This window comes from Radiomyces spectabilis (assembly GCF_025331425.1).
Source record: "Radiomyces spectabilis strain NRRL 2753 chromosome Unknown BYT42scaffold_13, whole genome shotgun sequence".
NCBI lineage: Eukaryota > Fungi > Mucoromycota > Mucoromycetes > Mucorales > Radiomycetaceae > Radiomyces > Radiomyces spectabilis.
In genome coordinates this window covers 69,836-95,132 of record NW_026251938.1, presented here as the reverse complement: position 1 = coordinate 95,132, position 25,297 = coordinate 69,836, and the positions used below count along the sequence as shown (strand labels likewise).

The 25,297-nt window shown below is 44.0% G+C and overlaps 9 protein-coding genes across 9 annotated transcripts; 3 read left to right on the top strand and 6 right to left on the bottom strand.

Annotated features, from left to right (window-relative positions):
* The first annotated feature begins 652 nt into the window (after nt 1–652).
* Nucleotides 653–1,665, top strand: BYT42DRAFT_607716 (uncharacterized protein). Its single transcript, XM_051571180.1, has 2 exons — nt 653–1,108; nt 1,185–1,665. The coding sequence occupies exons 1-2, from the start codon at nt 704–706 to the stop codon at nt 1,521–1,523; spliced, it is 744 nt and encodes a 247-aa protein (XP_051419497.1). The 5' UTR covers nt 653–703; the 3' UTR covers nt 1,524–1,665.
* A 370-nt stretch (nt 1,666–2,035) lies between these two features.
* BYT42DRAFT_548980 (L-aminoadipate-semialdehyde dehydrogenase) lies at nt 2,036–6,464 on the bottom strand (the record flags this gene model as incomplete). The annotated part of the gene is made up of 4 exons (XM_051566046.1): nt 2,036–4,845; nt 4,919–5,233; nt 5,313–6,006; nt 6,096–6,464. The coding sequence occupies 4 exons, from the start codon at nt 6,462–6,464 to the stop codon at nt 2,036–2,038; spliced, it is 4,188 nt and encodes a 1,395-aa protein (XP_051419496.1).
* A 312-nt stretch (nt 6,465–6,776) lies between these two features.
* Nucleotides 6,777–8,091, bottom strand: BYT42DRAFT_101965 (potentiating neddylation domain-containing protein). The gene is made up of 8 exons (XM_051562061.1): nt 8,044–8,091; nt 7,908–7,953; nt 7,800–7,845; nt 7,600–7,738; nt 7,459–7,533; nt 7,347–7,377; nt 7,214–7,288; nt 6,777–7,148 (listed from the first exon to the last, which is right to left on the bottom strand). The coding sequence occupies exons 2-8, from the start codon at nt 7,909–7,911 to the stop codon at nt 7,090–7,092; spliced, it is 429 nt and encodes a 142-aa protein (XP_051419495.1). The 5' UTR covers nt 7,912–7,953; nt 8,044–8,091; the 3' UTR covers nt 6,777–7,089.
* Nucleotides 8,092–8,873: 782 nt separating this feature from the next.
* On the bottom strand, nt 8,874–10,336 carry BYT42DRAFT_583666 (uncharacterized protein). The gene is made up of 4 exons (XM_051569800.1): nt 9,816–10,336; nt 9,510–9,751; nt 9,351–9,420; nt 8,874–9,273 (listed from the first exon to the last, which is right to left on the bottom strand). The coding sequence occupies exons 1-4, from the start codon at nt 10,277–10,279 to the stop codon at nt 9,150–9,152; spliced, it is 900 nt and encodes a 299-aa protein (XP_051419494.1). The 5' UTR covers nt 10,280–10,336; the 3' UTR covers nt 8,874–9,149.
* A 90-nt stretch (nt 10,337–10,426) lies between these two features.
* Nucleotides 10,427–12,822, top strand: BYT42DRAFT_583664 (uncharacterized protein). The gene is made up of 6 exons (XM_051569799.1): nt 10,427–10,634; nt 10,732–10,824; nt 11,032–11,391; nt 11,471–11,698; nt 11,777–11,934; nt 12,020–12,822. The coding sequence occupies exons 1-6, from the start codon at nt 10,580–10,582 to the stop codon at nt 12,506–12,508; spliced, it is 1,383 nt and encodes a 460-aa protein (XP_051419493.1). The 5' UTR covers nt 10,427–10,579; the 3' UTR covers nt 12,509–12,822.
* A 4-nt stretch (nt 12,823–12,826) lies between these two features.
* BYT42DRAFT_647962 (uncharacterized protein) lies at nt 12,827–17,272 on the bottom strand. Its single transcript, XM_051572724.1, has 6 exons — nt 16,374–17,272; nt 15,914–16,291; nt 14,880–15,777; nt 14,675–14,808; nt 13,239–14,562; nt 12,827–13,166 (listed from the first exon to the last, which is right to left on the bottom strand). The coding sequence occupies exons 1-6, from the start codon at nt 17,188–17,190 to the stop codon at nt 12,899–12,901; spliced, it is 3,819 nt and encodes a 1,272-aa protein (XP_051419492.1). The 5' UTR covers nt 17,191–17,272; the 3' UTR covers nt 12,827–12,898.
* Nucleotides 17,273–17,945: 673 nt separating this feature from the next.
* Nucleotides 17,946–19,184, bottom strand: BYT42DRAFT_583659 (uncharacterized protein). The gene is made up of 4 exons (XM_051569798.1): nt 18,812–19,184; nt 18,526–18,719; nt 18,260–18,450; nt 17,946–18,207 (listed from the first exon to the last, which is right to left on the bottom strand). The coding sequence occupies exons 1-4, from the start codon at nt 19,000–19,002 to the stop codon at nt 18,181–18,183; spliced, it is 603 nt and encodes a 200-aa protein (XP_051419491.1). The 5' UTR covers nt 19,003–19,184; the 3' UTR covers nt 17,946–18,180.
* A 2,148-nt stretch (nt 19,185–21,332) lies between these two features.
* Nucleotides 21,333–22,684, bottom strand: BYT42DRAFT_101776 (ubiquitin-conjugating enzyme/RWD-like protein). Its single transcript, XM_051562060.1, has 4 exons — nt 22,446–22,684; nt 22,304–22,381; nt 22,124–22,236; nt 21,333–22,052 (listed from the first exon to the last, which is right to left on the bottom strand). Exons 1-4 carry the CDS (start codon nt 22,546–22,548, stop codon nt 21,561–21,563), a joined length of 786 nt encoding a protein of 261 aa, XP_051419490.1. The 5' UTR covers nt 22,549–22,684; the 3' UTR covers nt 21,333–21,560.
* Nucleotides 22,685–23,549: 865 nt separating this feature from the next.
* BYT42DRAFT_583653 (UbiA prenyltransferase family) lies at nt 23,550–25,086 on the top strand. Its single transcript, XM_051569797.1, has 2 exons — nt 23,550–23,875; nt 23,990–25,086. Exons 1-2 carry the CDS (start codon nt 23,797–23,799, stop codon nt 24,814–24,816), a joined length of 906 nt encoding a protein of 301 aa, XP_051419489.1. The 5' UTR covers nt 23,550–23,796; the 3' UTR covers nt 24,817–25,086.
* The last annotated feature ends 211 nt before the right edge of the window (nt 25,087–25,297 follow it).

Below are 25,297 nucleotides of genomic sequence, written 5' to 3'. Positions count from 1 at the left end.
AGGGGAGTGCAAGACCAAACACTAACTGGCGTACAACAAACATATGGGACGCCTTCACGCATTTCACGTAGCACCGATTATCGTGAACTTCAGTTCCCTTCCGTTTGCGCTAACTCTTTGAAATTGGATAGTAGCCATCATCTCTTTCTGAAATTCCATAGAAATAGAAGCTTCAGACTCCATGGATTATCACCACGATTCCTAGGATACAGAAGTTACTTCTAATTGGTAAAGTCGTCTTAAGCAGAAGCTTTTACAGTGCTGGGACCTGACCAAACGACCTTTACGATGTGATTATGTGCAAAACGCTATCCTTGACCTATCCAATGCCTTGTGGCTGTCAATTTTTGAGAAGTCTACCGTAAGGGAGAGACAAAAAAATGGACTTGAGCAGAATAATGCACACAATAAAATTCAGATCAAAAAATAACGCTAATGTGTTTGACAAGTGGGGTAGTGGTACTCCGTGGTGCCTTTGGAACCGATATCAACGAAACACTAGTAACTCCGCACCAATCATTTGCCTCCTTTGCCAATGCCAGGTTTGGACCTTGCTGTCATGATTGCAACAATGCAATTTGACTCCGCGTCGCCTCGGAAAATGATGTAATAAAAAAGGAGCGAAAAGGCAATTTCAAAATATAAACGCACAATTTGTTCCACTTTTTTTTCATTTCATCATTTTCATATTTTTCATATCTTCATGAGTGGCCTGCGTGCTCTTCGAGACTTTTATAACCGATCTTATAACAAGCGGCCTATCCTTACTTTATGTGTGACCAACGGGATTCTCGGCGTATTTAGCGATGGCCTTGCCCAAACTATCACCTATTATGAAGCCAAATCAGAGCAAGGCCGCAACAAATTGGATAAACATCTTCCAGACAAACTGAAAGAGCACGAAGATTTATGGCCTCCTACACCCAAATACGATATCACCCGCACGCTTCGCTTTGCCGCTTACAATTTCTGCGTCGCGCCTCTCGCCGGAAAATGGTACATGTTTCTGGACAAATTTTTCCCCATGCCTGTTGCTTCTACAGTGGCTTCCAAGGCCGCACAAATAGCTGTTAAGCGTCAAGGAGACAAAATGGCAATCAAACGAATGGTAAGTATTGGAATGTCATGCTGCATCTCCATTCCACATGTCTCACGTCGAGCGCTTTTCTTATTGTATATTTTAGGTAACCGATCAAGCGTTGTTTGCACCGGCAGGTTTGGTGGTATTTTTTACCGCCATGGGCTTTGCAGAGACACGAAAATGGGAAGGTGTGAAAGAGAAATTCGAAGACGCGTTTGTGCCTGCCTTGATCACCAACTACAAAGTCTGGCCACTGGTCCAATTTATCAATTTCAAGTTTATGCCGCTGCAATATCGACTACCTTTTGTCAGCAGTCTCGGAATTTTGTGGAATGCCTACCTTAGCTGGCTCAATAATGCATCCAAGCAAGAAGAGTATGTCAAAGAACATATCACCAATCCGGATTCTCAAACGCAAAAGGAACAGGTGCTTAAAACTTAAAATACTCTTTTTGACGCCCGTTGCATCTGTATCCTCAGACCCCAATTGTACATGATTTTTGTAAATTAAAAGCTCACTGTCTGTAGAAAAGCTGACAAGTCCTTCAATAATAGACTTCCATATACCAAAATTGAGCCATGGCCCTACTCTTAACTTTGTTTCCCTTGTAGTTCATTGTTCGGATGATGTATGACAGCTATGGCTAGATACCTCACTAAAAAAAGTCATCTCTTGAGTCTTCATCCCTTCAAAAATTTTAGAGACACAGGCATACAGTATGACGTTAACGTAGCATAATTGCTTGTATGGTTATTATACGGCCTTACTCACAGTGTCAGCTATTTCATTAGTGTGCATCGAGCGAATACGAAAGCCAAGAGTCAATTGCAGTCAAATTATAGAAGGTATGTTTAATAACATGAATTTATATTTTATGACAATATCAACAAGGAAGATCAAAACATGAATAAGAAAGCACAATGAAGAAGAGGGAATGTAATAAAGAGAGTAATCTAAGCAGCGCCACTACGCTTGAGCAAGTGGACTTTAATATCTAATTGAGGCAAAGCGCGGCCTTGCTTGGGAGGGGTGGGTAAATAACCGGCCTTGATAAGATAGGCATAGTAAAGACCCATCAAATCGTCACCCATCAAGGGACATTGGATGCCGTCTTGAGCCAAAATTTGTTGCGTGTTTTGGTCACTCAATGGTGCGCTCTTGGTGGAAGTCGGCAAATCATCCAGGACGAAATGGAGCAGTGGGAACAAAGAATGGTCTTGTGATTGCAAAGTGTAATCCATCAGCTTGTTACGCCAGTCGATGTATTCGGTTTGTTGGCAGCTGTAACCATAGGTAGACAAGGTAGCAAACAAGTCGTTGAAGGTGAAATTGAGTGGATGAGTCACTTGGAGAACACCGAGCTGGCTGGATTGATTGTCATAGAAAGCAGCACCGGCCACCACGGAAGCAACGTAGTTCACAGCACAACAGTTCACGACGTTGGAGATGGCAGGCACGTAACCCAATTCAATACAACCCTTGATCAAGCGCCAGATAAAGTCATCGGTGTTGGTCACACCAGTGTGTGAATCGCCAAGAATGTAACCCGGACGAATAATGGTGGCAGGCATACCACGGCGCGCAGCTTCCATGATCAACTTTTCAGCCACCCACTTGCTCTGACCGTAACCCGACGTCAGCCCAGTACGCGATCCTTCGAGATCGTCGGATTCCAACACGCAGGAGCCCTTTTCTACGTAATAGTTGCTGTCGAGCACCGAGGTGGAGGAGACAAAGTGGAACGATTTCTGCTTTTGATCCGAGGCAAGGCGCATGGCCCACAGAGTACCGATAACGTTGGGAGCGCGAAGTTGGTGGTAAGGGTACACCCAATGGACCAGAGCACCATTGTGAACAACGACATCCGCTTGAGCAAGACGATCCCAGTCGGCATTGGATAAGCCAAGGCGCTCACTGGCCAGATCACCGCACACGGCTTCGATACGACTCTCGAAAGCATCATCCCACACAGCATGATTGACGGCCGTCTGTTTCACACGATCGTGAGCCGTAGCTGCATCTTTGGCACGCACAATACACACTACGCGAGTCTTTTCGTAGCTCAACAAACGAGCCAAGATGAACGCGCCCAAGAAACCCGTGGCACCAGTCAAGACAATGATACGTTCTGCGTTGCTTTGAGCGGCAAGAGCGGGGTAGGTCGACTGCAAATACTCAGCCGCCAATTTTTCGACATCGGCAGCGTAATCCACGGCTTCCTTCTCGGGAACAGGTTGCTTCTCGGCTTCCTCGTCCTTATCAAGCAAAAGATCGCTGTCCTGCAACTTGCTGACTTCACGAGCCAAACCGCGAATGGTAGGTTCGGCAAAGACCAATCCAAGCGGGGCATCGACCTGGAACTGCTGGCGGATTTCAAACACGAGACGTGTGGCAATCAACGAGTGACCGCCAATGTCAAAGAAGCTTTCATCCAAACCAATGACGGGATCGGGCGAGGGGAGCAGTTTTTGCCAGATGCTGTGAATGATCTGTTCGTTTTGGGACATTTCAGGAAGCTGGGAGAGAGCCGCGGCCGGGGCAGGCGAAGCACTGGACTGGAACTGAGCAGTATCAGGGAAAGGAAGTGCGTTCTTATCCACCTTGCCGTTCGGAGTCAAAGGCATGCGAACCAGAGGGACAAATACCGAAGGAATGGCATACGAGGGCAACTTTTGCTTGAGGTAATCACGCACGCTCTTGACCAATTTGCGATAACGGCGACGAGAACGGACGTCGGTCTCGTTGTAGGTTTCTTCATCATTCTCGGTGGCACTGCCAAGCTCAGCATCGGCGTTCTTTTCAGGGACAAAGTAGGCGACCAAGGTTTGTTCCTCATTCTTGTCACGACGCACCAACGTACAGTTTTCACGAATCAGAGGATGTTGCGACAGATGCGTGTCAATTTCACCGAGTTCGATGCGGAAGCCGCGAATCTTCACCTGATCGTCAGCACGGCCAGTGCACTCCACATTGCCGTCGGGGCGGTAGCGACCTAAATCACCCGAGCGATACATACGATCGCGCTTTCCCTTGTAAAACTCCTTCCAGGCATCTCCTTGGACAACTGCTTCGATGTGCTCATCTTGGGCATTGGGATCCTTGACAAACCAGTTGGGAATGAACTTTTCGTTGGTTGCATCGGGAAGACGGAGGTAGCCTTCGGCCAGACCGGGAGCGCGTACGTAGATTTCACCAATTTCACCCACACCACACATCTTGGTACGGTCGTGTCGGTTGACCACCAACAATTGGACGTTGACCATACCCTTACCGGCAGGAATGACTTCCTTTTGCGAGCTCAAAAACGCCGGGTGTGAAGATCGAGCAGGGACCACATAGTAAGAAACTGAACGCTGGGTTTCGGTAGTACCGTACATATTGATGACCGCAACATTGGGAGCGTATTTCTGAATACGAGCGGCGTCACGTTTGGTCAAGATGTCGCCGACGAAAAAGGCATTACGAAGGCTGGGGATTTCGTTTTGAGCGTGAGATGAAAGAAGCTGACCCATGGCAGGAGTCAAATGGGTAATGGTCACTTGCGAACGATGCATCCATTCGGCCAACTTGCCGGGAACACCGATATCTTCGCTGGTAGGCACATGTAATTCGGCACCAAAGAACAAGGGGGTGAAGATATCACGTTGAATGGGATCGTGCGCAATACCGGACAACATGGTGAACTTGTCTTCACTGGAAATTCCGAATTCCTGGGCCATCCATGGATAAAAGTGGGTCAAAGAAAAGTGACGACCGCGGACACCTGGGGGTTCATCGATTCGATTAGCATCGAGTTTTCGAAAAACCATATAAAGATAAAATCATTGAATACCAACCTTTGGGAATACCCGTACTGCCACTGGTGAAACTGAGCGTACCGATGCTGTCGGGACCAATCACCACATTGGTATTTTGAGCTGCGCGATCGCGCGAGGCGTCAAAGATATCTTGGCCATTGGAAGCCGCACCACCCAATACATGGCCGTTGGGCTGGATTCTCAAACTGGGAATTTCACAAACCACTTGCTGCTCCTTCTTGATGTATTCTCGTACGGAAGGTGCGATCTGGCCTGCCTGGTCAATAACAATGAGACCACGAGGAGTGGCGACAGAGAGATAAATTTCTTGACGTGCTGGCGGGTAGGCAGGATCTAAAAAAGGAAATCAGAGATTGAGGGTTACACCAAAGATGCGATAAGATGCACTCCCATCAACCTGTCGGCTACTTACCAATGACACTAAAGGTAGCTCCCGCTTTCAAGACACCCATGATGGCGACCACAAGGTCGACACCGCGATAAGCATAGATCATGACCACATCCTCACGCTGAATACCGTTGTCCAACAGGTAATGGGCGACCAAGTTGGAGGCATGGTGGATTTGCTGGTATGTATAGACAATCTGGGGCGCACCAGGCGTTTCAGATGTCTCGACAATGCATGTTCGTTCGGGATGTTTCTCGGCATTACTGGCAAAAATGTCGCTTACGGCACCTCGCCATAAGGACCAATGAAGATCGGTGGTAGGATCGGGCAGAGCAGGATCGATAGAAGCATCCGTCAGTGGAATTTGACCCACAGGAAGCGTTTGGGACTTAGCCGCGTTGTCAAGGACAGAGTTCAATTGAGAGAGAATGTAATGGATGCGTCGAGAGGTGAAAAGGATCTGATTATAGACCACACGAATGGTAATAGGGCGCAAGAAAGCGGTACGCAAGGAAGTGGAAGCTTCGGGAGATGTGATAAAGATGGTCAAATCAGTACTTGCTGAAGTGGAGGACAACTGAGTGGGGGAGGGAGTATCGGTTTCGTTGTAGAAACGCACACGGAACAAAGGACGACGACTGTCGGGATCAGTCCCCTTATCCACGGCTTCTACAAGTTGTTCAAAGGGAACTTCTTGCGCTAAAGCCTCAGCTTCCACCTATACACCGCACAAACACACGGGTCATACCATCACTCTGATAAGTTCCATGATCCTCATAACACACTTCATCGGGGATCCTATCTTACCTGATTGACCATATCCAAGATCTGTTCAAATGATTGCAATGGATCTACGTCTAACCGTAAAGCCAATGGGTTGCCGGAAGGAGAAGACGAGCCCACAGCAAATGCTTCGTCGCCCGTGTAACGCTGCAACAACACGGCGAATGCCGCCAAAAGAATCGAAAACGGCGAAGGATGTGCACCGTCATATTCCTTGGCCATGGACAGTTGTAAGATACTTAACAAAGTTTTTTCGGGCAATTCAAAAGCCTCAACTTCTTCGACGGTGCGAGGCGGCAGTGGTCTTGGATAATCGGTTGGCAACAGCAGATCGGAAAGATTCTGCAGACGAGCCTTCCACGCATCGATGTGATTGGTATTGGCGTTCACCATTCTTCTTGTGTGTGAAAATATGAAATAGAGATGTGCAGAATATGAAACAAAAGGGAAAAAAAGTAAAGAAGAAGGATGGCTGAAGGAAACTTATTGACACGACGGATTTAGCCAGCATTATAAAAGAGATCCTTCGTTTCCTTATACGGCAAAAGCGATAGAGATGCGATAAATCAACAGTCATGGCATGCGGTGTTTGAATATATAGTTGAGCAAAAAAAACCCCTCCATCTTCGCTTGTTGCCTTTTTTGGATATCACTGAAAAAGCTCCACCACTCCGATCTTGATGGACGGGATCTACACGGTGTCCGTGTAATCGTATCTTTTTTTGTATCCTGAATTGTGTTAACCCCTCTGTTTACACCCCCCCCAAAAAAAAAACCACAACCATTGAAAAACTGAGATACCTCTATTGGCTTGAATAAGGATATGTTGATGTACCCACTCAAACCTTTGTTACCCGTCGACAAGCGTAGTTACTGGATCATGCAGTTCGGTTAGATGCTGTGTTAGTATGTCATCTCCGATCCTTCAAATAGATTATTCATCTGTCAAGAACCTGTCATCGGGGAATCATATACTACAGGATGCTACTATGGTTTCATTTTATTGATACAGGTGTGTCTACATTGAGTCTTGATTGCCTTTTTTCCATGCAACGTAATCATCGAACAGGACGGGCCCTAACGGAGCAGAACAAAACATAGTTTAGATTTTATGCCCTAGACGAATAACAAGTCTCGCTTACATGATGATGAACTGTCATAACCCGTTAGATCTTCCGGAACCGATCGAATATAGTCAAAGAGACTCGACCATTGATCTAAAGCATTGTTAATTATCTTTTTTGTGTGTGCATTGATTTTTCGGATCCAGCTCACCTTTATTGATCACTCTGACAGGTTTGACTTCCTAATGCCATTTATGGAAAACCATGCTAAATGAGCATCGCGCTCAAGCGACTTTTATCCTAAAAAACTTTTTTTTCATTACCTGCAAGAACTGTATAAAGGCTGGGATATGCGGGTATCTGTCCGCGAAAATGACTTGCCAAAGAGCGATGGCGACCTATAAACAACACCATGGCACATCAGGTCATTGACGATGAAGACAACGATGAATATAACCACTTACGTCTACATCCATACTCTTTTGCCCTGTCGTTTTCGCGTAAGGAAATGTGAAGAGGTAGAACTTTTTGAGAAGAACGGGATCGGCCAAAGCGAGCTCGAAGCTCGGAATGAGTTGTTTTAATTTGTCTGCCGAATCCACGCTGTCCATGCGAAATCAGTTGTTGTTGTCGTCGTCTTTTTTTTCAAGCACCGTTGTCCTACCCCAGTTGTTTCATGCCGTTCATCCACTCTTCTTTTGTAAAGTAGCCTAACATGAGTCGCGCATATCAGTCTCCGTTACTTGGTCATCCTTTCATTTTGGAATTTTACCCATTCGGCTCGCATTCAGTTTCCATCCTAAAAGTAAAGGATAAATCTACCAACAAAGGAACCGCGGTATCAGCACGAAATCAGATCACAGATTTCGCTCCCCACCACATGCTGACGCAATATGTCAATCACATACACTTTCAATGGAAATATCTAGATCGATGAAGAAGGCTTGGCAGCCTTCAGGGGTGATGATTTCTTCTTGTTCGTCTTGGTCCTTGTAGCGGTTAAACCATGCCTCGCATGATTTGGACGAAAAACGTTGATCCGTCGACTATTGTGTCACGATTGATATTTTGGCCAATTTGCATTTGTTATTTATATTCAATGCAAAGCCTTCCAATATTACCTCGAGCGAACTATTGCATCATGGTTATCACTCTTTCTTGTTCCAAGAACAACGGTTGAGAAATGCCCAAGTTGAAATGACAAGGGCTTTGCGCACTATGACACTTACGTGGTTTTGCTGGAAGCCCTGGAGGTGGTAGTTTTCTTGGTAGTGCGTATTTTTTTTGTAGTTGGCATGCTACTCTTTGCTGTGGTCGATGACGATTTGCGTTTAGGTGGCATGAACAAAGGACAAACAAGAGCGAAAAGCACAAAAGTTTCTTGGTTCGTATCTTTCTTTCTTTGCCTGCCGAAAAATTATCGGCCCAGCGATTTGAAGAAGCAGTCACGGAGAAGCATAATTCAAATCCCGCTGCATCAAGAACCCATAGAATTTGCAGGCATTGAAAAGAAAAAAAAATCGATCAGCAGTGATCGCAGGTCGTCTTTTGCCGAATTCATTTAATCTATCAAAAAGGACACGAAATGACTAGTTCAGCAACAACCCAATAATACAAGGATATAGGTCGTCTCACAGAAAGCTTTTTCTTTTTTGGTTGGCATGCCTTTGAGATGGTTTCATTTCTTTGCTCGGAGACATGGTGTAGAACAGCAAAACTCCAAAAAAAAAAGCCCAATGCAGGAGATGAATGATTTAATATTTCTGGTTGTATTGTGTTCAAATAAAATATAAATTCCAAAAAGTAAAAAAAACCAAAAGTATGCCACTTTTTGGGAAGTAAAAGCGGTGCAGATGACTATTGTAGACTAGACATGATAACTGGAAATAAAAAATATATGAAAAGAAACACAGTCAAGAGGAGGGAGGGAGTAAAGATGTAGCTCAACAAGCGAGAAATGTAATTAGATTAAAGGGAAATACATGGAAAGAGACGAAATGAATAATAAAGCATTTTAGTTGGACTTGGTCACTTTGTGAGGTCCATCATAATGCGATCCGAGCAACTTGTCCCAGAAAGTGAAGAAGGGTTGGCTGAAATTCTTCTTGATGCCATAGGGCTGATGATGAATATCATGGCTACAAAAACATTGAAAGAGTCCACTTAGTTTCCTTGAATCTCCTTCATCCCTCGTATACTGATAAGGCACACTTACTACACCACGTTATTGCCAAAACACACATTCAAAGGATCCCAGGGAAAAGCATAGCCACAGTGATCGTTGACTGTCACAAAAAAAAAAGGAGCAAGACGTAAATACTAGGGTCATTGGATAATAACATCCATGTAAAGAGAGACAAAAAAGCATACTTACTTGTTTTCAAATTTGAAAAGGTGAAAAAGCACATGCCAAGAAAAGGCGACATGCGTGTCAATTCAAACGATAATGCACCTCCCACCGTATCCAAACAAAATCCTTCCACAGGATGATTGTAGAGAGCGCCAAAAGCGTACGGGACATACAGCCGATGATGGTGCGAGTGAAAGTTCTTGTACAAAAATGTGTATTGATGCGCCATACGATGCAAGATGTACTGATGAGTATCCATGATCACCCTAATAAACAACATATCAGCCACGGATCTTCGGGTTGCAGGGCACACCAAAAAGTATAACTCACATGCCAGCAAGAAACTTCAAAGCAGGAATAGCCACCCATTGAGTTAACCAAGCAAGGGAGGATGCCCACTGAACGGCGTAGGGGGAGTTGGTAAAATAAGTAATGATGCTTAGCATCTGGCCCGTCAGGTGATTCAAGGCTACTTGATCTTCATAGGCCTTGATTTTGGGATCCACAGGTTTCATCAGCATGTATCCAAGCATCATTTGGATGGTTTGCTGAAATGCCACCATAACTAGCACTCTCGTGAATGACACCTTGTTCCGCTTGGTGCGCTCTTCAGATGTATGGATACGATACTTTTCAAAAAAGGGAATTTCGGCACGCATCAGCAGCTCAAACACAGTACACTGAACCCAATAGACGGCAATAGGAACCCATAAGGCCATGATCTCGTAGGACCAAACGTCGATGGATGGCAACCATCGGTTTGATAGATGGGAGACTGCCGCAGTAATATTCATGGTTTTTTTTTTTTGACAACACGAAAAAAAAAGGCAGCAGAGGAAAAAGGAAAAAATATAAGTTTTAAAGCGGTGATTCAAAGTTTTTATCGTTTTCTGATTGCTTGCCCTCTTTTTTAGGGTTTTTTTTTTTTCTGCGCTTTTCCGCTTTTATGTTTTTTTCTTTTTCTTTTCTTGCTTTCTTTTCTTGGACAGTCAAACCCTTCTGTTTTTAGTGCGGGGTTCTCTTTTTTCTCTCTCTCTCTCTCTTTTATTTATACTTGTCCTTCCATTCTCTTTTTTTTTGCATCTTGAATTGCCATGGAAGACGATGCTATCGACTATTATTTTGACGATATTGAAACTTTCCATGCAGGTAAAAGAATACTTAATTGTTGCTATATTGTTTCACCTCGATTTCTTCAAAACGAGCGAAATCTAACCTATTGCGATTTGTTCCGTACTTTCATCAGAACTTAAAGATATCCTTCACCAACCATATCACAACTGCCAGGATGCTGAACGGTTAATAAGCCGATATATCCGCTTTATTATGCGCTTTCAACGTAAGTTCGGATATCACCCTCACTTGAGTGTGGCTGTCCCTTCTTTTATCTCCCCTTTCAACAACTTCCTCCTACTTCTTCTTCTCCTCCTATTTCTGCCGAAAAGACAACGAAATTGGCCATTCTGTATTTCTCGACATTCAATTTCTGCTTGTTATTTTTTTTCCCTATTTCTGCGTCTGATCTCGTTACTCTTTTATCTCCTAGATGAATTCGTGCAGACAACATCCGATCTAGCCCTGGTGGCTTATGCGTTACTCGACTCTTCACTTTACCTTGAATACAGTACGAACCTCCTGACCCACATCCTGTGCCATCATGCGCTAAGTTCGAGCAATCCTGATGAGTTGGTGGTGGTATACTCGATTTTACTGCTGGCGGGGAAAGAAGATGCTCGATGGATGGAATACATAGTCTCCGAAGCCAAACATAACAAGCAAAACCGGTTATTTCGAAAATTGTTACATGAAATTCATGATTCTTTGGGAGGCGAGAAGCTGATGGGCATCATGACGAACCTTGGGTTTGAAATGTGTAAAGTTTCCAAATTACGCAAAAATGATCTAGGTAAACCCGCGGATCCAATCCCCGCTCCCTCGTCCCCACCAAAGAAAAAAATATTGATTTAACATGCTCAATTCTGTAGCGTTGATCACTGTGAACTACCTTGATTACTTGTTTAATCTCGTGGAAAACACTCGTGGCGACAATGAGGAAACTCTCAACTATAACGTAATCCAGCTTTTGCTAGTCTTTAATGAGCAATTTATGATGACACCCAACAGCGACAATCTCGTGCTCACGGAACTTACTCATCGTATCGGCACGACCAACACATTCAGTGCAAATTTGATATTCATGCTCAATCGCTCAGGTAAATTGTCGCTATTTTTAGTTCAAAAAAGTACCCACAGACTGGACCGAACCATCTCATTGCTGTTTATGGTGACAGATGACGCCTGTGTACAACTGTTGATTCTCAAGTTGCTTTATGGAGTATTCACCCTACCTGCGTTACACGAATATTTTTATACCAATGACCTTTACGTGCTGGTCGATATCGCTCTGCGAGAATTGTGTAATTTAGGGGATGAACGTGAATCAGAAGCTGTAAGTGGCAACTATCAATTGATCGGTCCTTGTCTTCTCTGACACCCGCACGCCTTCCATGGTTTTTTTTTGTTTTTTATTTTAGCTCCGAGACGCCTATTTACGAGTTTTGCGGCCGATGCTCATCAACACACAATTGCGACTCAACCCATACAAACAAAATGAAATATACCGTACACTGTGTTCATTGATTACCCCGTGTATGCACAAGTCCATTGATGCCACAACCAAAAAGTTGGTTCAGCGAATTTTGGAGGAGTGGTGGGAAGATGTGTGTAAGCAACCCATTGCACCGGTATTGGGAGTACATGTCAAGCAAGCCGTGATTGGAAGTGGGCAAGGCCAACATGCTGTCATGAAAGCTTCCGCTTCGTCACGTTCCTCCTCTACCTCTTCTTTTTCGTCTTCACCTTCGCCCCTGTCAGCCTCCCCTTCGTTCCTCTCAGCCTCAATCTCCGCCATTCCAAATACACCACCCGATTCACTTTCGCCTTACCCCACGTCCGACGACGGCAAATCACCCGTGCTTCCTTTGAGCCAATCTCCCAAACCCTATATTCATCCTACCCACTAAAAAGATCTTCCCTTGCTATTCTATTTCATTCTATTTATTTGTTCCTTAGCCTACTCTGATCTTCAATCTTTTAATTGTACACAGCTTTATGTTTGTTGTAATTGCTCTCCTATTTAATTGTTTCATCATTTCTGCATTCAATACGTTTGCTTTCTTTCAATTGACGGTATCGTATAGTACCGAATTCAACGACCGGTTTCATCAGAAGACAGAGAAGCAATCTGTTATTTGATGCTATTTAATGCTATTTAACTCACGGAAACTTGGTGGTAAAAAAAGGATCTACTGGAATAGAATGATGATAATTTAAAGCATTTTCCGTCTAAATGTTGTTTATTTTCGAAAAAGAAAAGGAAGGTGTTTATTCTTTTTCTCCATTGTCCAGTGTGTTTATACAAGTCCAAACCCTTTGGCATTTTCAATGGCAGTAATCAAACGATCACGCAGCTTCTCGCGTGACACGTATTCTGGCAGCAATAACCGACAAAAGCACGTCAATGCCGTAGGTAACCGATCGCTGTCCGGGCCATTTCGCTGCACAACAAACGTAAGCTCTTTCAAACCACCCACGGGCACACGATCACTGGCCGTCACAAACAATAAAAGCTTTCGCTTCTGTTCTTCGGTAAGATCCCGATGCACCACGGACCAAAATCGTCTAACAACCCCATAAAAAGAGCATTGTCAGTTTCTTACTGCTATTTGTGTCATCTATTCTGAGAAAACTTACTGAATGGTTGGATGATCCGCAGAGTAACCATCATCATATTCGGCTACTTCTTCCAGCTCTCCCATATCCAGATCCAATCGTAAACCACACGCAACCATTTCCAACTCGTCTGCCGTGCACAAATCCAGTGCCGTGCTGCCGATCACGCTCCACAAACCACGACGAAGCGCAAGAATGGGTTCACGCTGCGATGTATACAAGAAATATTTACAATAATCGCGCACGTAACTCTCCCGATTCTCGTTGGTGATGGGGATCGCCTCGCCGCCTTGGGTCAACGGCACAGTGACTATATCCTCGCCAAATACATCAAGTGACATTTCGTAATTTCGACAAAACACGTCTTCCACGTCGCCTTCCCAATTTAAAAGTGCGGATAATCCTGTCTTCAACTCGGGCCACCCATCCTGTAAATCGTTTAGCGTAAATAACGTGCCGCGATGCATCATTTCTTCAATGGCAGCTTCATTGGGCAAAATGGCCAGTTTCCAGAAAATCTTTGGGAATTGCAAGTTCATGATGATGCCATTATAAATGGCCAATCCCATCATAACCCCCACCATTTCATACATTCGTAAATCGGGCTTGACCATGCGTCGAATCCAACATAATCGGGTTTCCGGATCGATCTCGAATAAACCAAGCGTGGGATCCACCAACCGTTCAAATAGGACACCAAAGAATTCCTTTTGTACACCGCCTTGATCCATGCCTTCTTCGCCACCTTCCACAAACTTGACTTTGAGCGGCTTCTTCAGATCGCCCCATTTACGTGACACTTGCGCTATCGTGTCATCTATGAAATGTTCGCGACGAATCTCTAGCAACAAGTAGGGACATGTCGCGCTTTTTAAATTGGCTTCCAAATTGCGTACCATCCGTGGTGCATCCGATAACAGTCGCTGCGCGTGCACGACGAGGGTATGATTGACGCATGCATCTTCGTATTCCAACGACATTTGGGACATGGCATCAATGTGTAAAATTTTGCGCTTGATGGACGGAGGTAGCAGGAACGGATAACTGAACCATGAGAACTGATATTCGTTCGCAAATGGATATGGTAGCAAAGACGAAGTGGAGGTGGTCGTCAAAAACAGACACGTTCGTCGTTGCTGTTCATTCAATCGTCGATAACGATGACCGAACGCTTCTACTGCAGGTGAGTTCATTGAAGCAATCGCTGAAGCCGAGTGTCGTCCTTCACCATGCTGCAGCACCCGCTTCCAAATGCGGTATTCATCCTTCACATTCAACTTTTTGCAGATTTCGTTGTTGTAAAAGACGTCCAAGGGAATAATGGAAAACGTGACGTTGGCTTCATCTTTGGGATCATCAAAAAAAGGTGGATGAGCAAGGGAGAACACACACACACACACACACACACACACACACACACAAAAAGAAAAAAAAAGCCAGACCACATCATTACTTACAAAAAAGCTCGAGGCACTTGACAGTCATAATCAGTGTATCACGTTCGCCATGTTTATACGGACCGGTGTGGAAGTGATCTACCAAATGCTGTTGCAAATGATCCACCAAATCGTGTATCGTACGTTCATCCACACTAAAAAAAAAGCACACATAAATTTCCCATCTTTTGCAAATGGATCCATTTATCGAACGAAATAGACTTACTTCATCATTAACTGCAAAAGAATGTGGCGTATCATCGAATCTCGACTTGCATTGATTTTGCTCATTACTTGAATGAACTTTGATGACAAAATTGTAGGCCATGTATTTTTTCTGGCGTTCTTTGTCCATGACCTTGATGATGATGCCAATAGGGGATCGGCGTATTGGTTTCCCGTGCGTGTGGATTGCCGTTGGCTATTGATCCAGGCAATCATACATATCAACGAACGACACCATTCAATAATGATCCGTAAATGGTTGGGATCAGCTTCTTCGGCTGTGGTGATCTCCACGAGACTGTCGACGTTCATTTCCATACGATCCAATAATGTTTCCAAACTTTCAGATACCGCTTCCACCGTTCGTCCATGTAATTGGTTCCAACCATCGTTGTCAGGCATCTCGTGGTGATGGCAACGATTCAGCAACGTATTGTAAAAGGAATACACATCGGCCAAATTCGCCAGTTGGATAGGATACGGCAAACGGGGTATATCACATACTTTTGACGTGAGAAAGCTGTTGCCGATGCCTTCCCAATTTTGGAAAATCCCTCGACACCATCGTGACATACGATCCACATTGTTTGTTTCCGAGTATCGTTGCATGCGTTTCAATGCGCCTTGCAGGCCAACGGAAATGGGACGGATGGCCAGCAACATCTCGTCATCGCTTGTATCGGAATCGTCAACACTGTCCAGTGAACGAACAGATAACGATGCTGAACTCGCCGTCCCTTCGCTATCAAGTTCATAGTAGCTTTCATCCACATCCGCGCTACGGGCCTCTGTTTCTTGTGCCTTTTTCGCATGCGATGAAACTTCATGCTCTTTTCCTCTTAAACCAAGCATCGACCAAATCTCAGAGATCCAATGCGCTTGATCAGGACTTGTTTCATCTAAAAATTTAAATAAAGAAATTAAGCTCACAATCAGTCTCCACTGAAACATTGATATGAACCCTGCATACGACGCATCGCCAAAAGGAATACGCAATACAGAGATATACACCGCTGTTCCTCAATAAAGACTTACCAAAAACATGATTTTTTCGAAATGCGGATGAATGTGACGATTTTCGTCGACGGGTTGATGATACATGTGATTTCTCTTGCTTGGGCGTGATACCAAAGATGGATAAAAATGCAGCAGATGTGAAAAGCGACTGGAGAAAAGGTTTTACAGGACGAACGTTCCGCTTTTCGAAATTCTCCAACAGCACGTGAGCTATTGAACCCGGTGATTCGGAGGAACATGAAGCTGAGGAGGAGGAGGACGAGGAGCAAGAGGATATGTTGTTACACGTGGTGTGCGAGTTATTCTGTCTCATGGTACAAAATCGAGATTCTGGCTTGGAAGCCAGCTGGATTGAAATAATCAAGGTCGCTTGCGGATTTGTACTAAGGATCCCACCTAGTTCATTTACCAAAAATTTCGTTAATTGCCACTTTTAGCTATTTCATGAGCCTTTTTAAGATTTCCGGGTGTGTCTTACCTCGACCGGTTGCGCAGAATCGGTTAGTGCAGTCGGATTGGCCACATCCCACCGTCAGTTGGTGAAAGTAACGTTCAATTCTCGCTTCATAATCACTCTTGGCCAGTTTTAATCGTTCCTTTTTTTGTGATTTTGTTTGTTTGTTATTTTTACTGAAGCGAGTGTGAGGGGCAGTTGGTATCGGGGAAGTGGCGGTAGGGCCCGAAGACGAGGAAGCCTGCGTCGGCGGAGAAACGGCATGGGAGGATAAGGACGTGGTGGCATTCGTGTGATGTTTGGACTGCTTCATATGGCACTGAAAATGTTGACACACCATGGGATTGCTGATAGCGCCGTGACTCATGGTGCATGTTTCTCTCATATTTTGATTGAGCATCGGATCGACTTTCGACAGCTTGACCATACTGTTGGAGGAACTTTGTCGTCTAGATAATGAGGCTGTTTTTCGTTTGTTCACGGAAGCGTCATGACCGTTGGAAGAGTCTAGACCCATGGTCGCCGAGTCTTCATTATGTGCTTTGCTGTCTGAATTCAAGCGACTAGAAGAAGGTCTAGGCGATACCATATAATCGAGATTTGCATCGTCGTAGCGAGAGCCGAGCGATTCCGTTTCCTGGTCGTCGTCCCAATAACTCATTCGATGATGCTGAGGTTGTGGTGAAGACGATAAAGATGGTAAAGGTGATGGTTGGGATTGCTGCGGTTGTTGCTGAGATAAAATATTTGGCGTGACGATAGGTGATGGCGGAGGTTGCTGTTGGTAAAGGAAAGACTGCTGTGAGGATGGCGTGCCTCGAGCATCAATGACAGTCGGCATCCTCTTTTGAATAACGAGAAATCTAGTGAAAAGGCGGTAATTTGAGCTCTCGATCGGAACAAGTCGAGAAAGAAAGAAAACCACGGCAAATTGAGCCAAGAGAAATAAAATTTAGAACCATGGGCCTTTTTTCTCGCTATTATCCAAAAAAGGAAATTATGGACGTCACAGCCCGTCTGAGGTTCAAAATTCGGTCGCAGAGATCATCAAGAGGCCTTCAAATAGACAATGAATCCACATTACAAAAGCCAACAAATGGATGCCTTCACCTGTCATATTGATTGTTGAAGCAAGGCAAATATATATGTTTATAAATAGATACAATTGTATTGTGTGATTTATATACATATTTTTTTGCTGGTATCCTCTTCCACTTATATATTTTGGATTAAGTGTCCCTCCTTTGTGCATGAAAAAACGCGATCAAGTTGCAAGGCTGTAGCCGTGCCGTTGTGAATGAAAATTGGCCCCTTCATATCATTGCAGCAATATACAAGATTTGATTCTTAATACTTGCACGTGCGTGCCGAGATATTCTCCAATACAGATTTCTTTCCGCCAAACAACTATTACCCATCAACTTTCACTCATCTTGGCTCATAGGTTCATAGGTCGCGTCACCTCGCACTGTCTGATAGAATCCCACGGCCGCCTTGTGGCATCGCGCAAGGCAAATAAAGGAAAAAGCTGGGATAATATTGTAGCCTCCACTGTCACTATTCGCTGGGGTATAGAAACGGAAAAGCTTTTCTTTTGAAACATTCATAAAAAGTCCCTTGCGATTAAATTACACAACAGTTGCTATGGCAAGCAACTTTTTCGTATAGAAATTTGCACCGTAATATACAAATGGTTATCATTCTGTAATAACGCTGGATTGGAATGAGGGTTGGAACACTGCATGAAAAGAGCGGTTCAGCAGCATTGTGTGGATAGAGATTTATTGAATCAGACAAAGAGGAAATGAGGAGGTATATACGAGGAATCGTTCTACTGAAAGTCGGACGCTTTACCAGTCTATGCACAAAATGTTAGAAGTGAACGTGATATCCGAGAACCGAGAACTTACGGTCAGCAATCCCACAATCAATCCGAAAAGACCAAGAACAGATCCGAAAATTTCAACCACAAGCACCTTGACGAACAGTTGAGGATCTTGAGCATCGGCTAATGCTGCGCTGGAACCTGTAACACCCACACAGACGCCGCAAAGCAAGTTACATACACCCACAGTCAATCCTCCCCAAAAGATAGCGTGACCTAGTGCAGATAAAATTCGTTTCCGTTCAAGTCAACATGGAACTATAAGAAAAAGACCACAAAACACCGACTTACCAGTAAAGTAGTTGGATCGCGTATACAACGCATCGGCGGCCACCTCGTTCAATTTGGCCGAGTAAACTATGGCCATGATGACACCATAGATAGCGACGACTTCACAGAAAATGATAGAAATCAAGTTTCTCGATTGGATACGCGGAGCTTTGACGGCACCACCCAATAACGAGGCGCCCGTAATAAAGATACCCCTATGAGGAAAGAACAACGTATGCTATATGAGTAACGCGATGCCCTTCACTGGCGGCCCGGGTATCCTTTTTTTTAGTCGTGAACTATTTACCAAGCAGCGCCCGTGACCGAGAGGCCGATGCAAAGCGCCATACCGATGAGGGCCCAAGCATAAGGTGATGTTTCTTGAAGAAGTTTGCCGACATTGAATGCTTCACCTGTGCCTGTAAGAAGCATATACAATCCCACAATGGAGAGAAAAGAGACAGTTGTCCCGAGAAGGTACGAATAGAATCCAGCCATAGTTTTTGTGTTTTCTCTGTAAACGCTGCGCGTATGCGTTAATGGTACGTCTTGTAAGTATAAATAAAGCTTAACGCCAAAAGTCAAGAGACACACACAGCGATGGGTATGCGATAAAAAGGCAAAAAGGGGAGAAGATAGTTCTGAAACTTGTCACCAACCTTCTTTGGGGACGCCCTCAGAGAAAAAAGAGTGTGTCAGACGAGGAAAGACCGACCACCGAGCAAAAAAAATTCGTGACGTCACATGTGCAACCGACCGACCGCTTCGGTTTGGCGATGGAACCCATTGGCATTAACTCCATAAAAATTTTTTGAGGCACTGTCATAATCATTGAGGAAAAAAATTCGGTAATATACAAATATACAAGAAATTGATCATTTTGATCAGCCGTTCAATAGAAATTAGCATGTTGCTATGTTGGGATCTTAGGGTTTTCATCGTGGGTTATCTTTGATTTACCTTTTATTTGCTGATTGTCTCAAAAAGTGGCTAGCATAATTCTATCATTGACATTATATGAGAGCATATTGGTCACTTTAATAGTAAGCACTATGAACAATGTTCAAGATAATATTTATAGACGTATAAAAATACATGGTAAAAACCCGTCAATGATGGTAAAAGCACGTTTTGCTCCCAATCAGACAGCGGTCCGTTGAAAGGACCACACCAAAGAGGATATTCAGTAGAAGCGATCCCACAGTTTCTGGCTGTACAGACCACAGTTTGCGCACCAGGGCATGCGGTTATCCTAGTGCAGAATGAAGATCATCTGATCACCCGCAAATGGATCCGTTGAACAACAGGCTGAGGGGGCTAAAAAGGATCAGAAACGTTTGCTTCGCCATAATGACTTTTGGATAGTTTTATGATCGAGACAGGGCTGATAGGTCATATTTAATACGTTTTAGTATTATCCTGACTCCTATTTGAAAGCAGACTACAGTATAACTCTAAGCATGATTTGCTATAAGACAGCTACAAGAGCGAACGGAAGGCGTCTATGCAACAGCTCGACAAAGATCAGTGGCGTTTAATGATCTCCGTTATCTCCTAGTTCTATCCCGAAAAGTTTCCAGAATACCTTGCATTATAATACGTACATGCTCAGGATAAATTTGTCTTGCTGCATTTCCATCTTTGGGGACGCACAAGAATCACAGATTGTCAACGGAGATACTCATACATTGTATATCGGCTTTCGAGATGTAACTTCAGCAAAGCCATACTGTAATACCTTGACGTATGCCTCCCGAGGAGCCTTTATTATTCTCGAACTTTGTCTTAGTTGACCTGATGCTGTTCTGGAGTTTTTATTTCTATTTTTTATTCCCGAGATTATTTTATGACTTGAACAAGGGGCACTGCTGTTATGTCGTTGAAGCAAATTTTTACGTCCTACAAATAGTGGATGGCGCGTATAGGCATCAACGTGGGGCAATTAGGGTGCCTATGCTTAAATGTTATTATTGTAATGGAAATTCTTGATACCTTTTATCACCGAGATATTTGGTAGAGCTGGTAGCCTGAGGTCCAGTTCCATCTTCAATTGCGAAAAGTGTAATATTCATTTGCGTAATTAAAATAAGAGTGATCTGCATCCGATATTGACTGAGATAACACATGGATATGGATGCTAGACTTGATTGAAAAATAACCCCCTGTTAATTGCCAAGTCCACTCATTTAGCTTCAAGATCGGAATAACTGCTACCGTTGTAACAAATAACGCTGTTCGCACATGTACCCGGATTATGATGCACCGGCAACAATATCGGCAAATCTTTTGATAGGATATAAATGTCTTGATCGTGAGTAGTTAAATCCCAACAAAACCAAACAAAAGATCTCCACCCCTCATTCAACATGGCGAAACAAGTATTGCTCCTTCTTTTTGTTTTGCTCGGTAGCTTCAACGCAGCACTGGCCGGCGGTTGGATAGGCAAAGGCCCACATTGTCCCACTCGAGTAGCGAATTGTCCTGAAGGTCTAGTTCGTTTTTGTCGTGCTAATAATCGAGATTTGGCTTCGGTATGTCCTTCTAGCTGTGGTGACTTTCGCGAAGACTGTGTAACCGGTTACAAAACGTGCTGTTTTTAAACTTACTCTGAAACCCCATTTCCTGTATGAGATCCTCATAAGCGTCTTATACTGTACAAAACATATTGTTTTCATTACTGTATATCCGTCACAAAAAACTCCATTTCATATCCTTTCTCCTGTTTATTGCAGTAAAAGATATTAACACAACCTGCATTAAGATTTCCCGCACGTCGTGCTGTAAACTTGTGTATATTTTGCTAGTTATGTATCAGTTACATGTACAAATGTCGCTATGCACCAGAAACCATCCCACGGTTGAGAGTCAACATCACCTGAAAAATTGAAACAATTATATTAAATGCACCCGATGTAACATGCAATTGAGATACCCGCTCATCCATTAAAATGAATGAGGGAGTGAGAAATGTTTCCAACCTACAAATTATCATACTGTGTTGGATCTATATGTTGATAAAGCAAGAGAAAAAAAAACAGATGCCAAAGGGCTACAATTTACAGACGCCGTAAGCTCTTCTTCTTGTCTTTTACGGTGACTGGTTTCTTTTTTATCATGTCTTCTGTGCGCGGTTGCTTGGTGATATTTACAGAATCGCCCAGGGCTTTGCTTGCGGAACGTTTCAGCTCCGGATTAGATGGAATAGAAGATACAGCAGCGTTACTGACAGCGGAAGTAGTCAACACATTCACTGACGAAGCTTTGGCACTGGAAATCGCAGACTTGTCGTCCTGTTTTATCGCCGAATTCTTCACGGGGTTCTCGCCATCTTCGGAAGCGTTCGGAGTGGTATCATATTTTTTCTCTTCGTCTGGTTGAACGCGCTGTTGTGCCAGCGCTTGGTATTCATTTTTTCCGTTTTTGGCGTGGATCGAGGTGTACAAACGCGCTCGCCGAGCATAATCGTTGTAGTGTTCCAACAACAATTTCCCAGCTTCTTCATTGAGTGCCGACTCGGGATTAGGAACGATCAGCAAACATTTAATCGTCTACCGAGAAATAATGAGTATTCTGTTGCATCCAAACCTCAGCGTCAATGATTGTTAGCATGAACTCGTACCAGAAATATATGCGCGATGCCCAGATCAGGTTTCCAATCTTTTTTCAACGTGCTCACACAGATTTCCCCGGAAGCGGACACGTTAGGATGAAATATCTTGGTCAAGAAATGTCCTAAGCAGCGATATTAAACACAGGAATCAATGCCACTTAAAATTCGGATCACTGAACCACTCCTTACCTTTGGGAGGCAGATCCGGAAATCCATCCGCCAGCATTAAACGCACTTTGAAATAACCGTTTTCATACGGCGTGCCATCTACAGGAAACTTTTAATCGCTACAAGTTCTTTTCTGGTTTTCACAATCGATTCAAAGACATACTGGGGCCGCGAATCCAAGCTTGAATGTCAGTGAGGTTGTTTTCATTGGCAATGACTTGAATATCTTCGGGCGGCGAATGCTCAAGTTGTTGCATCTCTTTCATGATTCGCTTCAACACGGTAGACGGAATATCGGACCGCAAAGACTAGGAGAGGCAAATTGTGTAAGAAAAGGGTCAGCCAGCAAATTAGCCGCAACACACACTATGAATGCAGATCAACGATGATTGGTAGTCTGAAAGTGATCTGTCGGGAGGGATCACCGTTAAATCAAGACACTTCAATCGTACCATAATCGCAAACGTATAGTCTATGCCGTCCAAAAAAAAAATCTCATTTGACGTTTACCATGGTTGATTTGACGCAATTTTTGAGCTGTGGAGTTGAGAGAGTCGTGGTTGAACACAATGAATTGCCAATTTCGCGTTTCTTTGGATTTGTCCAAAACGGGAAGCCCGCCCGCGTCACATGAAAGCCGTCACAATGGTCCATCATACGACGCATGATATGGTTGGAATCTTCGCCCCGTGCTTTTCTCGATGTTCCCATTTTCTTTAAATTGCAAGCAAGGATTTGCAACGTTGACATACGTATAAAGTAGTATAAACTTAAACCCCTGTGATATCCACTCCAAAGGAATCATGCTTATAATGGCAAGTATTTGCGGATTCGCGAGTGCACCCTATTCATAAATTTACTGGTCGCTTATAAGAACCACAGACGCGCATAAGGTGCCACATTTTAGTTCGTATTAGTATAGAGCACACACTGACGATGTAGCACGCATCAGATGTTGGATGCAAAAATCCTGTGTATGACCCATCATTCGCAGGAACAATGGGACTGCGAAATTTAGACCTCACCCTGGCTCAATACCATCATCCCCATCATTTTTTCGCATAGAGCATAGCATTGGATCGATATATAGCAACTCCTATGTGACGATAGCAATGATATGTTTAGATTTAATGCCACCAACGTCCTTCAATTACCAGTTATAAGAGAGAGTATAATATCGATGAGTCTAAGCATACCAACGTAACACACTTTTTTGTCATATATTTCGACAAACAGACACAGGCAAAGGGGTAAAAAAATGGTATTGACAAAAGATAAGTACGTTTCTTTTTGAAAGCTTCTTATTTAAGGAGAGCAACTGCAACATGGTTGCTTTTATCTTTTTCAATCGGATTTGGTGAGCCGTGAAGCAACTTTCGAAAAAAAACAAATAAAAAAAAAAAAAAATTCGAGTCGTTCTGGGAAAAATGGACAAAAAAAGGAAAATCGAAGCGTTCTTTTGACAATAACCGCGCGACAGACAACACGGGATCGATCGTGGTTGTTGTTCAAGTATGATACGATCAGCTTCTCGATTGCATACCGTTGTGCGGTGGCCACCTTTGCACGGACGAATATCGCACACTCTGGTACCTAAATGTCGGATGGAAACGAGCTTAATTAAGCTAAAGCCTGAAAGGCTGGCCATGTATACCACTTCAACCCCAAATCAAGATTCTCCCGAAAGTCAAGTGACAAAATACAAACCAATCACCATGCCGACCATGCAACAAATGCCCAAATTATACAAAGAATTAGTGAAAGCGAAACTGGCAGGTCTAGTAGCATTGACAGCCATGTGCGGTTACGCCATGGCCCCTGGTGCGGCGGCTCTTTCAACTCTGTTTTACACCACCGTCGGTACCACACTATGTATCGGCTCGGCGAATGCTATCAACCAATGGATCGAAACTCCTTACGATGCACAAATGTTGCGTACCAGAAACCGTGTCCTTGGACGACGCCAATTATCTCAGTTTCACGCTTTTGGTTTTGGTGTGTTGACAGGCACAGCCGGTGTTTCGATGCTCGCCGCCATGGTCAATCCATTGACAGCTGCTCTGGGAGCGGCCAATATCGTTCTGTACACCGCTATTTATACGCCAATGAAACGAGCATCGATCGTGAATACCTGGGCAGGCGCTGTCGTCGGTGCCATTCCACCAATGATGGGCTGGGCAGCCGTGACGAATTCCTTGGATCCGGGTGCTTGGGTTTTGGGAGCTATTCTCTACGCATGGCAATTTCCGCATTTTAATGCTTTAGCTTGGAATCTTCGCGCCGACTATTCCAAGGCTGGATACCGGATGATGGCTGTGACGGATCCAAAACTCAACGCCAGAGTCTCTCTTCGTTACAGCTTGGCCATGGTTCCTTTGTGTCTCAGTTTACCTTATCTTGGCATCACAACACCCCTCTTTGCTCTCGATTCCACTGTCATCAACGCAGCCCTCATCTGGGGCGCCGTGAAATTTTGGCGAAATAGGTATTTGGACTCAAATCAAGCAGCTGAAAGTGTAATTTTCAAATGCTGAATTTTGACCCTTTGAATAGCAATGACAAGACCGGTCGTCAGCTCTTTTTTGGCAGTGTGATCCATTTACCGGTGCTGTTGGCACTCATGATGGTTCACAAAACATATTCGCATGATTCTATGGAGATCGAATACGAAGACGAGCACATGGAGGAAGATATAGAGGATCATAAACAGGCATAATAAACCACCAATTGGAGTCAAAGGATATATATATTTTTTCTTGGTTTTTTGGTTTTCTGGTTTTTTTTTTTTTGCAATTACGTTTTTTGGCTGCGGCTGACCCAATGGTTCCTATGTTCGCCTTTCACAAGACAAGATTTGAAGGAAGCGGTCCAGAACATATCCCAGACAGGTTGTCGTTTTTTCTAGCCCTTCTTTTTGTGACGATGGCTGTAGTCAATTGCAAGTCTCAATATCATGACAGAAAAACAGATGCTCGAACCAATGAAGTTTTCCTTAGTGAATCTGAGGAAGGGGGT